The sequence below is a fragment of the Schistocerca cancellata genome, chromosome 2 (genome assembly GCF_023864275.1).
Source record: "Schistocerca cancellata isolate TAMUIC-IGC-003103 chromosome 2, iqSchCanc2.1, whole genome shotgun sequence".
Classification (NCBI taxonomy): Eukaryota; Metazoa; Arthropoda; class Insecta; order Orthoptera; family Acrididae; genus Schistocerca; species Schistocerca cancellata.
The window spans coordinates 613,427,264-613,440,935 of record NC_064627.1 but is presented as its reverse complement, the minus strand read 5'-3'; the positions used below and the strand labels follow the sequence as shown (position 1 = coordinate 613,440,935).

Here is a 13,672-nt window from a genome sequence, read left to right as displayed (position 1 = left end):
ATGGTAAAAAGCTTCAATTCAGCAAAGTAAACTTTGTAATGCAGAAAAAGACTGGGGCACATAAAAACTGGATAAGAAATAAGGAAATATTTTAAAGATCAAATACCCAGCTGGCTAGAAGCGAAAATGTGTAAATTGTTTCGAATTACAACCTTGTCCCCCACCCTTCTGTTAGAGGGAAAGTCACACATGGAACGACTTAAAGAGAAAGAGCCGATGCTTGACACATCACTAACAACTCCACACGCGGAAAACATACGTACTTAACATGATAAGTGTTTAATTGTTTTAGGTTTTAGTGTAAATGGCATATCAGTTATGTATGTAGTACATTATGCCACGTGAAAGGTAATTATGTCACATTCTCCTTAGAAAAATAAAGTGAAATAATTTTCTTTTTGATGCCTTTAACCTCGCATTTTGCAAAAACAGACAAAATGTCTGGTGGGATACTGCAATCACTGGTTATACAATGTTACTTATAACCCGTCATGATTGCCAAAATGTTTAATCACGTAGCTGGATTCTGTCCGTCTAGAACGATCATCAGATATGCAAATTTCAGTTACAGGAGTAACCCGTCCTCTCACAGCAACATTCACTTGCTGCGTGCAGCTGAAAATTCCGGTATGATCTCGAGGGCTCTGGACAGTCTGTCGCACCACAGTGGCGCTTCTCTTCTGGAACTGCCTCGTACTCTGTGACACATGAGAGGACAGATGTGTCAACAAAGATGAATTCTCTGAAAACTTTTGTAGAGGTCTTATTATTTACTGTTGGTACTGCAAATGACAGACACTCCCTTTCCTACAGAGCACACGTACTTCTATTCCTGCAGCCCCTGCAGAACATGAACAGGAAGTCACGAATGTAGACTTCCTTTGATTACATCCCTATTAACAGTATAGTATCAGTTTTGTTGAGGACCTTTTAACCGCTTCATCTTCGCCTTGTTGGCAAACAAAGTGACGGGGTACTTTTGTACTTTTTACAAACAAGGGACAGCTTTGACAACGAACATTCGGAACCGCAAAAAACCATGTATAAAATAACACCCGATCGTAGAAAAACCAGTGCTCTGTATAATTTCCATGCAAAACGTAACATTCTTCCACAAGCAGCATTTTAATAGAGAAAAATAAAGTAATAAGTTGTAATTGAAAGGTAAATAGGGAACTTTAAGAATATTAACATGTAATTCAATGACGTCAGTGTAACATGCACTTTCAGTCAACAGTGCAAAAAAACTCTGCCTAAAGTAAACATATAGCTCAAAACACACATATCCTACACACCTGATAGTGCTTATACGAATTCTCATTCTGCAGATGCGGAAGTGGTTAAAACAATCCAAACGGGGACAAAGTCAACACCTCATTAGATCCACGTTTCTATATCCACAATCACTTCCATATTTTATCAGTCCAACAAACAACGGAACATTAATTACATTTTTAAATGATATTGTGAGTATGTCAGTGTCATTACAGGCCTACCACCAACTAAAGTGCAAAATATGCATATACTCAGTTGCAAAATCTTGATTGTAAATCACAGAGTGAAGTGTATAGCGACAAAATTATGTGAATCTTCTCTTGTGATTTGGAACATTGTAGTCTTACATAATCCGCAATCCTTGTGATGTAGAGTTTATATGACGAAAGATGTAACCACCAAGAGATGGTATAGTTTTGTGGCTTTTAGTGGAATATCTTCAGCAAATGTCTTTGCTTGGAAAATTTTAACTAAGACGAGTACGATTCGTATACCGTCACCATCAATTACGCAGCAACACGTTCTTTTCACTTACTGCGTGTTCTCGAAGGACTGAAGTAAGAAGTAGTACATGTTGATCTTTCGTCATTGTTCTACTCTTTCTAGCCTCCGCATGAATGTTTCGTGGCAGGTTGTTTCAATTTTCTTTGAAATATTTGTGGCAATAGTGTGTTTTGGCCCTTGAAAACGGATGTACTACTTCTTTGCTAGTCAATCTGTCATTGATAAAGCGACATCAATTGTGTAGCTGTGGGTAGAGGTATGTAGAGACTACAACACATTAGCTGTAGTTTTCTCGCCACTGTGGGACAGTGTTGATGATGAAGACATTTCGTACTGGAATCAGCTCTGCTCACTGTTCCAAACATTTTCACTCAACACACTCTGCTGTGTCATACACACGTTCACTTCTTCCACAACCTGTTGTGCCATCATCCGTGTAATGTTATCGTCTTCTTGGTCTTTCTGAGTGACAAATGTAGTAAAACGCACGGATAAAATGCGATTCTCAGCTTTAAGACTGTCGATAAACGAATTCGAAGCTTTGAAATTGTCCAAGTCAACCATTTTAGACGTTTCTAGTGCCCACATCTGCAGATTCCGACAGCGAACTGTAGAGCCACACGACCTTTCTATCAAATCGTGATACCACACGCTCATTTAGAGCTTTCAATTGGGACCGTCTGTTTTCTTTCAAACGATCTCCTGCTGCCTTTCACTAGACACACAATTTACAATTAATCGGTAATTTGATTTACTTTTAATGTACTTATAGTGCCCCACTAGTTTGCTACAGGAATTGAAGCCACGACAGCCACAGCCATCATCAGTGTTTTTTAGTAGGCTGTCATCAATATCTTCTATTACACTGGATTTCGATGGTTTGCTTGTACATAGATCGTACTCACTTTGACTGGACTGTTGCTGTTGCTCTGGAGATGGACGTCGTGTACTGTTTGAGTAGCCACCTTCAGGTTTGGGTTCTTCCTGTCCTTCAAAATCAGTATCCCTATCTCTATATTAAAATGTTTAACATTTTTAACACACATCCATTTGATGTATACAGGTGCGGAATCGTTAAATTACTTAGCTTTCCCACAATGTTTTAAAATTAATGGTGATATTTAATGGTGTGTGGAATAAAGTAACGGACAAACTATGAAAATATATACTGTACTAATCCAATGAAATTCATATCTCCACGACAGTAATAAGACGAAAGTCGATTTTAGTAAAACATAAAGTATCTGTACAAACAGCGTGGCTGCATTAGATTCAGTTACTGGACACTGAAACAAGCTGTGTTTACTTGCTGTCCCATGTCACAATGAAGTGGTACTGTAATGTGGCATACCATAAATGAAATAATAAAATTTCCATATTGATTTTCGATTTGTCTTCTTTCAGCTGTGCCACAAATGGCTCTGAGCACTATGGGACAACACCTGAGGTCATCAGTCTCTAGAATTTGGAACAACTTAAACCTAACTAACCTAAGGACATCACACACATCCATGGAAGAGGCAGGAAACATTCATACTGAGGCAAGCAAGAGTAGAATAATGACGAAAGATCAACATGAAACGATATCTTACTTCATTCCTTGGCGAACACGCAGCAAGTGAAAAGAACGTGTTGCTGCGTAATTGATGGTGGCGGTATACGCATCGTACTCGTCTAAGTTCAAATTTTCCAAGCAAAGATATTTGCTGAAGATATTCCACTAAAAGCCACAAAACATTCCCATCTCTTCAAATGGTTCAAATGGCTCTGAGCACTATGGGACTTAACATCTATGGTCATCAGTCCCCTAGAACTTAGAACTACTTAAACCTAACTAACCTAAGGACAGCACACAACAACCAGCCATCACGAGTCAGAGAAAATCCCTGACCCCGCCGGGAATCGAACCCGGGAACCCGGGCGTGGGAAGCGAGAACGCTACCGCACGACCACGAGATACGGGTTACCATCTCTTGGTGGTTACATCTTTCGCGCATATAAACTCTACATCACAAGGATTGCGGATTATGTAAGACTACAATGTTCCAAAACACAAGAGAAGATTCACATAATTTTGTCATTATATACTTCACTCTGATGTACAATCAAGTTTTTGCAACTGAGTATATGCATATTTTGCACTGTACTTGGTAGAAGGCCTGTAATGACACTGACATACTCACAATATCATTTAAAAATGTAATTAATGTCCCGTTGTTTGTTGGACTGATAAAATATGGAAGTGATTGTGGATATAGAAACGTGGATCTAATGAGGTGTTGACTTTGTTCTCGTCTGGATTTTTTTAACCACTTCCGCATCTGCAGATTGAGAATTCGTATAAGCACTATCAGGTGTGTAGGATATGTGTGTTTTGAGCTATATGTTTACTTTAGGCAGAGTTTTTTTGCACTGTTGACTGAAAGTGCATGTTACACTGACGTCATTGAATTACATGTTAATATTCTTAACGTTCCCTTTTTACCTTTCAATTACATCTTGTTACTTTATTTCTCTCTATTAAAATACTGCTTGTGGTAGAATGCAACGTTTTGTACGGAAATTGTACAGAGCACTGGTTTTTCTACGATCGGGTGTTATTTTATACATGGTTTTTTGCGGTTCCGAAAGTTCGTTGTCAAAGCTGTCCCTTGTTTGTAAAAAGTACAAAAGTAGCCCATCACTTTGTTTGCCAACAAGGCGAAGATGAAGCAGTTAGAAACTCATCAACAAAACTGATACTATACTGTTAATAGGGATGTAATCAAAGGAAGTCTACATTTGTGACTTCCTGTTCATGTTCTGCAGGGGCTGCAGGAATAGAAGTACGTGTGCTCTGTAGGAAAGGGAGTGTCTGTCATTTGCAGTACCAACAGTAAATAATAAGACCTCTACAAAAGTTTTCAGAGAATTCATCTTTGTTGACACATCTGCCCACTCATTTGTCACAAGGTACGAGGCAGTTCCAGAAGAGAAGCGCCACTGTGGTGCGACAGACTGTCCAGAGCCCTCGAGATCATACCGGAATTTTCAGCTGGACGCAGCATGTGAATGTTGCTGTGTGAGGACGGGTTACTTCTGTAACTGAAATTTGCATATCTGAACATGGTTCTAGACGGACAGAAACCAGCTACGTGAATAAACATTTTTGCAATCATGACGGGTTATAAGTAACATTGTATAACCAGTGATTGCAGTATCCCACCAGACATTTTGTCTGTTTTTTGCAAAATGCGAGATTAAAGGCATCAAAAGGAAAATTATTTCACTTCATTTTTCTAAGGAGAATGTGACATAATTAACTTCCACGTGGCATAATGTACTACATACATAACTGATATGCCATTTACACTAAAACCTGAAACAATTAAACACTTATCATGTTAAGTTCGTTTGTGTTCCACGTGTGGAGCTGTTAGTGATGTGTCAAGCATCGGCTCTTTCTCTTTAAGTCGTTCATTGTGTGACTTTCCCTCTATCTGAAGGGTGGGGGACAATGTTGTAATTCGAAACAAATTACACATTTTCGCTTCTAGCAAGCTGGGTATTTGATCTTTAAAATATTTCCTTATTTCTTATCCAGTTTTTATGTGCCCCAATCTTTTTCTGCATTACAAAGTTTACTCTGCTGAATTGAAGCTTTTTACCATTTTCCTAGTCACAACATTGTCTTGTTACCAACGCAGTATCACAAAAGCGTCAGTACCTTATATTGGATGTCTTTACTAAGAGTCGTTAAGTGCCGTTTCTCTGGAGTTATAACAGTTATACGCTATTTCCGTTTTGAATTGTGTTGCTACACTCAATCCAAACAAACAAAGCTCGTCTAGCCTTTCATTTGACTGCTAGTGTCTACAGAAGGCGTCGGTTTGTTGCTCTTTACACGCAAAAAGATTTTTTAAGTAGGGGAATTTTACGTGCCCATACGATATGGCGCTCCCAAATTTAATCCACGGGAATTTAGATGTATAACTTTGCATAACAGTCTGTAGCTAAAGAATTAACCACATATTTCAAATAGATTTAATGTATTATACAGGACGTAGAGATATAGATCTAGAAGAAATTACAAATGCTGAAAAAAACACAACATTACGGCTTAGAATAATAAAAAAATTTAGAAGATGGTGGAAACTGCTTACGTAGTCTCTAGAGCACACTCCCTCGTATGATTCTAAATTGGTAACGAGACTGTAGTATGTAGGTACTAAAGTTCCTCTATGCACAAGAGTGTCCTCTTCAAAATGTAAAGCTCTTCATACCGGACGGTGAATGATAGAAACGACACTGACATCTGTTCACCTCCTTTCATCAGCATTCGAGCCGTACGACATTAAAAGACAGGCTTTATTGAGAGAAAAAAATATTCCTTTCCAGCCTGTGCCTAGAGTCTGGTAAACAGTTTTATTGAATGTTTTAGTTGTAATGCTGATAATACGTTTGACACAGCGAACGATAACAGATCTTTTCAAGCACAAGGAAAGTCAATTTGCAGCTAGTCGCAGCAACCAGAGTTCACGGAACGGAAAATCAGGAGGGAACTTAACGATAACATTCGATGATGCCATCGGGTATTTAAACATATATAAATGAAAACATAACGCAGAGAGCAGTAGTAGTTTTTGTCGAGTACAATGAAGGCTGCTTTGTTGCATGTTGCTGGTAGGTATTGGCAGATTTTATTATCCGTCATTCACAATAAACATTTTTTTCTTACCCCTATTTTACACAATCTCTCATATATTAATCCGTGCGAAAAGCTATTTTAATGTATAGAATGATAGTCGATTGGCTGAAAAAAAATGCATATTTTATTTCGAATGAGCACTTGTTATTCTTTGCTATTGTGAAGCTTATCTCGTCCACTGTAAGCTGTTTATTATATCGAATCATCAGCAGAATGCAGTAAGCAACTGCTAAACCACTTGGACCACATTATATTCTTGTTGTATCGTAACATGATACTCACATATACTCTTCTGTGCATAAAACTGTTGCACAATAAAGAGAAACAAAGCATCTAATAAGGAGATCGATTCTTACCGATACTATTTAGACAGTTCCAACCCAATCGTTATTTCACAGGTATTTGCTGTGTACTAAACTTTATAAATGTAAAAAAAAAGAAAGGCTACGAGTGGCAGTCTTACTGTAGGAAAACGTGATTAGGTATCACAAAGTTTTATGAATGAATTTAGAAATCAGAATAAAATGTTTGCCATCTCCAAAACGATTGAAAGCTGCCTTTGGTAAATAGCTAATTACACTGAATTCACGCAAATACTTTAACAGAGGTAATGCGGTAAATAAACAAAATGCGCTTGCGCGAACTTCGATGTAAATATCACGCGTAAAATGAACACTAAAGACGTTAATCTGTGATGAAATAATTTTAATAAAAATTTTAATAGCGACTAGCAACAGTTCATAGATACTATATTGCGTCACGCAAATAATGATAAAGCTGTGTCTTTGAAAATATCTTTTGTCGTCACCATAAGTAATTAATTCCTTATCCATATCAGATACTATAGGAATAGTGCCGTACAAACTTTCCTTCAAGGCGACAACCTACTGCCAGTACTAATGTTATGTAGAGATATGTTATTTACAGAACAAAACATAACATCATATAATTACTTTGGCCTCAAGATAGCCAGTATAGTTTTGTCACTCAAACATGTATTGCACTTATATCACTTTTCGTTTCAACTGATTGTCTGTGTCGGCATAGCAGTGCTGCACCATATGAAGAAACATAGCTTCTACAGCTTTCTATTACAATGACTACTTGATTGAAAATTAGTTCTCAATTTAACGGATCTGTTTTATCTATATTTTTCCCTTAAGACTTTCTCGGAAGTTATGATGAGAGGACAGGACTACGTTGGTGGCCATCGCATTTCTAACTTCATACTCCCAATTATCAGCCGGCCAGGGTGCCCGAGCGGTTCTAGGCACGTCATTCTGGAACCGCGCGACCGCTACGGTCGCAGGTTCGAAATCTTCCTCGGGCATGGATGTGTGTGATGTCCTTAGGTTAGTTAGGATTAAGCAGTTCTAAGTTCTAGGGGACTGATGACCTCAGATGTTGAGTCCCATAGTGGTCAGAGCTATTTTTGAACCAAGAAAGCTACTATTATACTGGCATGTGTATAACACAACTATAAAACTACTGGATGTATCTTACTTTGCGATGAGTTGCTTGCAGTACGATGTAATGCTATTTATGAAATTCAGTATAGACAGTAGGCTCGTTTGATTAGCGATGAACTTGAATAAACTTGGGCCACACTGCTTTTTTCATTAACTCTAAAACCCTTCTTGCGTTCATGTACTACGTACATACACGTGCTCCCTCACTTATATCTTAGCTTCCCCCTTATTATAACACCAATTCCACCACAATTTGTCATTTCTGCCCCAAGACACATGTCTGTAACAAAACGCAGATTGTTCGCAACTCATCCCTCAGTGCGTTCTTACGACAACGATATTATTGTTACATGAAATGTATGACCCGTGTCATACTAATATAACATCCCTGACATTTCCAGACTATTTACTACAACGACTTGACATAATTATTTGTTATTTATTCTTTCATCATATATTACAGTCTCATAAAATGTCATTGATGATTAATTTCACAAGTATATACAGTTGCAAAAATGGTTTTAAATTTATGAAACCAAATAGCTGGAAAATACTTGCTGCACGGTGTCGTAGTTTTACAAGCTATTAAATACGACCTGCGTTTGTGAGCCATCTGTAAAGGAGGTGATCAAAATTGAGTTTGGTATTTTCTTTGTTAACAGCAGGCATCAATGTTCTGGCAGTTTCAGAGAAAAAACGACAACGTTAATGATTTTCGTAAGCTGTTCAAAATACATACCTGTTTTGTTAGAATTAACGTATATGCTGCACTTGAAATGAACTGTGAAGACGGTTTACAGTATCACCAAGTACACGTAGCTCTTAAAGTATGTATCTTAGACCTCATATCTTCGGGACATTTTGCTTATGTTTTCGTCAAAACTACCACCTCCCAAACTCTGGGATAATTCTTTTATACTGTGTAAAGTGTGAACCGTTATAGCCATATAATAGCTCACTGTCGTACCTTTGAAAATATCTTTCCGACTATCACTTTTGTTCCATTAAGAGTATTGTGTTGAACTATTTCTGCAGTGAGTTACCGAATAAAATCATAAATCAGGTCCGATATCCGGTATTCTCGTACGTTGTCCACTAAATGACATTTCGGAACTGTATCGAAGATTGTTCGGAATATTTCAAAGAACGAGGCTTCGATGTGGGCGTTATTGCCCATAGTGTGATTCCTAGTTGATGAGCATCACAAGACTTCTGTTTGCTGAATCAGTTTGGTTTCATATGGAGGAGACTTCCGTCCTGCAAAACGGTCATCAACCGTGGGTATAAACGGGGTTCATCTATTCTGCAACTACAACGAGTTAGGCATCCACACATGTGTGCTTTTTTCGAGTCGCTCGGAATGCTTTGTCGCTGTTTCGACCTACGGTTAACTTCTGCTGGAACTGGAGAAAGTTGTGTATAGGACCTTAAAGACATTTTCTTAGATCCAGATACATTTCCACTACTGAGCGGTATTAGTTTCTACTTGTTCGATCAGTTACGTCAATGTCGACTAGCTGGGTCTTTTGAGACAATTCAACGAAATCTAATTATGTGGTGAATCAGATTCGGAAAAGCGAAGTCAGTACTTCGTCCTTCTCCCCTAGATTTGTCGAGAGGGTGTCAATACAGTCAAAGAGTAACTTAATAAGTGAAGTAGATGTGTATATGGTACCCATACATGTTAAGATTTTTGGTCAAATCGGCTAATGACTGATTAATTTAAATATCATAGCTGCTTTCAGGTTTTGCTTTTAACAAGGCTCTGAAGTCTTTAAACGTGTATTGAAGCTCTTAATGTTTTGACAGAAACTTAGTAACATATCACTCGAACTGTGACGGGTCTCTGCATTTCACTGAAAACTTAATCGGCACATACAGGTCTAAAATGCAGTTTGCAAATACTCGTAGAGTTGACCATTTTGTGTTTCACACCCTCGTCACAAAAGGAGCTGAATATTCGATCTTGACAGCTGCAATACACTGTAGTTAAATTCCTGATATTTCTTCTGAGGGGGAATTCGTTCCTATATCCAGTAACATTCTATTGACAGTAAAAGACGTTGAATTTGTAACTGCCCTATGATCACTGAGCTTCTCTTTCATAACAACTGATATGCGAACTCTGAGTCTGTTAGATGTAAGAGAGTGGCTTCTGTAACTAAAATGCTAGAGGTACTTGTCAGATATGAAATGAAATGAGCGTATGGCATTTGTCAGAGAAATTGTCATGAACATTCTCACACAAATCCTGCCTGTGGCACCAGGTTTAATCAAATGGCTTTACTATTTAATAGCTATAGGAATGGTGAAAAGAGGACGCCAGCTTTATTTATGCAACAAAAAAAGTTACTGCACCAGTTACGTTTTTCTGACAATAGTTTTCGCAATTTTATTTCACCTTAGTGTTGTTGGAAGCAACATAAGTTTTCGATCATTTGTCTGCGTGTGTGTAATTCAACGATTTTTCCCATGCCGTCATCTGTTTCGTCCTCACTGCAGTTAAAAAACCAGAAAATTTAAAACATAGAATATAATTTCAGCTATTCAAGGATAATATTTTTGAAATATCTTCTTACGCATTTCATACCGCCTTCAAAATACAGAGACTGAGTCAATTCAAAACTTTTGTTTGTGCACATTGAACTGTAACGTAAGACGTCACATTCTTCGTCGCCTCTATGAAACGTTTCGGAGTGCTGGCTGAAAAATTTTCTCCTGCTTTACATTTCAAATGTTTCTGTAAAAACTATAAGAGGGACTTACAAACGTAAGATGTACTGCAATAATGAACAGCAACGAAAAATGCGCTACAAGTCACTAACTAAACAAACTACTAACAAAGGGATTAAAGAAAGGTAAAGATAAGTACGACCAGGCACATAAAAACAATGTTAAACAATAAGTAGCATAAACAAAAAAAAAAACTGGGGACCAATCGTGTAAGAATTAGAAAGCCAAATACAGGCCCCATTATAGGCGCTACTGAAGAAAGCGAGTGCAGTGAAAAAACTCTTATTTTCTTTACAGAAAACTACGTAGTGAAACTGACAACAAGTATCCAACAAAGCAGTTGCATAATAAAATAAAACTGCAATTACTGGAAACACATTTCTTGATCACAGAGTATAAAGAAAAGTACATGAGCCCTAAAGTTTCCATATTGAGATCTCATTCCAAAGAACAGAATGATACATGTCCAGACATATTAAGAGCAAACTACAGATCTAACAGTGAGAGGATGCATTGTCCTCGTGGCAGATGCCAAGAACATTTAACTGCATGGAGGGGTGGACACGGTCCTCAAGCACAAACGCATAGTAGTTTAGATCGATTATGGCTTCCATTATGAAGAATCACCGACACGAATACATTCCTCAGACCATAACGCTCCCTCACTCATTGCAGGTTGTTTGCCTTGAGACGTTTCACGCCCTACACGCCACCCGCCTTATACCCGATCGAGCATAAAACGACTTTCGCCTAAAACGGCCGCTCAAAGCAGGTCCGGTTCAGGTATTGGAGTGAAAATTGAAGCCTTCGTCGCCGGTGAACAGCAGTCGACGTGAGCGTACGAATCTGGAACCTACTGTGGACAGCAGAAAACAACGACTTTCGCGGGATAATCGTTGAGCAGACACTGCTGGTAGCCCCGTGGTTTATCTGGGGCGTCATTCCCTCAACTGTTGCATGCCTGTTCATCCGTACACATCTCCGCAGCTGTCTTTCACTTTTGTCATCTATGGTCAATGCTGCCCCACTGGTCATGCTGTCAGTTTTCGATAGTGCAGTTTTACCATGCACACTTCACTTTAAGAAGGGTGACACTTGAACAGTTTACAAACTGAGGCGTGCATCCACTCTTTGCCAGAAAGGCAATAATCATACCATTTAGGACGTCAGATAAGTAGCTTCGTTTCCGCATTATGACAACGATTGCACTGTCCCCCGCGGTTCCCTGATGATCTTTACATAGCCTCCACCGTTAATACTGAGCCCTACCGTCATTGAGTGGTTATCCCGCGACGATGTCGAACAAAGGCGGTGGTCACATTCGTGTGACGGGACAGTGTATATACTAGTAACTTGGACTTAACATAGATAGTGAAATGACTCTGATGTCTCCCATCGTACAATATCCGGAACATCACAAGAAGTTATGTGAGACGCTCCATGCAAGGCTGTCACTTCTTTGCCTCTAAATTTAGTTTGAATGTAACAGAAAAACAAACAAATATTAATGGTACCTATTAATCTTCTCTATCACGTGATTTTCAGAGGACGGAACAGGGACAATATTTTAATAGGTTGCGTTAATTATCTTGATGAGGAGCAAAACACTTTACAAAGCCGTCCACTTGGAATTATGTGTGCTTTTCAGTGAAACCCCATTTACATGATCGTTACGAGGAAGGCTTCCAGATTCTGCAATACCTTTTTATTCTTTACTACTAAGGGTAGAGCGGGCTGTCTGATGTCAAAACCAATGAAGAACCTAACTTTATCAGCCAAATATCTGGCTAGCCTATAGTGTGGCATAGCCTTACTAAAAAGGCAAACCTTCCCAGATATAAGTGAGGAAAGAACTAATATTGTCAATTTAATGATGAGATAGTAACAAACCAACAAGAACTTGACAGACCACTGTAATTGTATACTGGAACACGAAATTAATTACGAGAACTTGTCCGACATGAGCATAGCGTGCATGTCGCTGTTGATTCGTTCTTTTTTATTTTCTGGGACGAGCGGACTGTTCAAGTAACACATATATAGCATACAGTAGTGTTGCAGTGCTAAGTGGGAGAGTTTCATTAACATCCATTAGAGGAAATAGCCATCTGTAATTCCGTTCACTGACTTTTACAGCACTTGTAGCAGTGGCGGAGGTCCACGGACAACCAGAAGAGTCGACCACCGCCAACATCGGGAATGAGAATCTAAGCACCGGAAATATCACGGCTGAGAATAGATTTCTGGGGAGGTCGTCCAACACGGAAGATGACGATGATACCATTTGTGTCGCAGCTGACAACAAGTTCTACTTGTATGCTAATTCGTTGAAGCTGTATTCTTGCTACAACGAACTACCGAAAGGTAAGTTACTTTAAACAGAACCGATTTCTGTTCAAAATTGACAAGATAAGATCAGTTTGCTCAGCACAAAAATTCGCGAATGGTCCCACAGCGAAAGTGAAAATATGAGTGAAATCAAATCATCAAGGAACAGTGGCTACCCTTGCCTCACCGAAATTACGAAATTGCTACTCTTCATGATTGTCCACCAAAACCATTCAGAGCAATTTGCTGCGCATATTTAGTCCACCTTTTATAGTAATTTTCTTGCTCCTTAAAACTGCTGCATGTTTTTCACTACACACCCTTGAATTCTTTTAGGAGGATTATGTCGTGTAACGCGACATGAAGTACGCAATGGGGCATAGTTTCAACATTTTACGAAAAGATATTTTAACAGGCGACGGAAGTTGCCACGAGTGCCGCGGTCCGTAGCGTGTGGTTAATTTTCACAGTGAATGTGTTGGCAGTGAAGTACACACACCTATACCAAGCTTAACACTATAAACTGATAGTCAACGTACACTTTTCTTCATATCCTGTAGAAGGCCGACAACTGGATTAGTGTGTATAAACAACACCCGTCATCCGCTTAGGAACAAGTAGAAATAGTCTTGCAAGTTTAAAGAAGTTAAAAATTTAACGACGCGTTGACATACAG

At 38.8% G+C, this 13,672-nt stretch overlaps 3 protein-coding genes across 5 annotated transcripts in view; 2 read left to right on the top strand and 1 right to left on the bottom strand.

Moving 5' to 3' along the window:
- LOC126162269 (uncharacterized) overlaps positions 1–13,672 on the bottom strand; it is a 299,470-nt gene that overhangs the window by 119,251 nt on the left and 166,547 nt on the right. The window lies entirely within an intron of this gene.
- Positions 1–13,672, top strand: part of LOC126162271 (uncharacterized) — a 199,866-nt gene that overhangs the window by 183,159 nt on the left and 3,035 nt on the right. The window lies entirely within an intron of this gene.
- LOC126162275 (uncharacterized) overlaps positions 1–13,672 on the top strand; it is a 114,924-nt gene that overhangs the window by 98,687 nt on the left and 2,565 nt on the right. The window contains exon 2 of one of the 2 annotated variants that reach the window (XM_049918679.1): positions 12,805–13,032. The exons of the other annotated variant lie outside the window; for it this stretch is intronic. Coding sequence (XP_049774636.1) covers positions 12,805–13,032 — 228 coding nt within the window. The remainder of the gene's footprint in view (positions 1–12,804; positions 13,033–13,672) is intronic. 2 annotated transcript variants of the gene reach the window in all.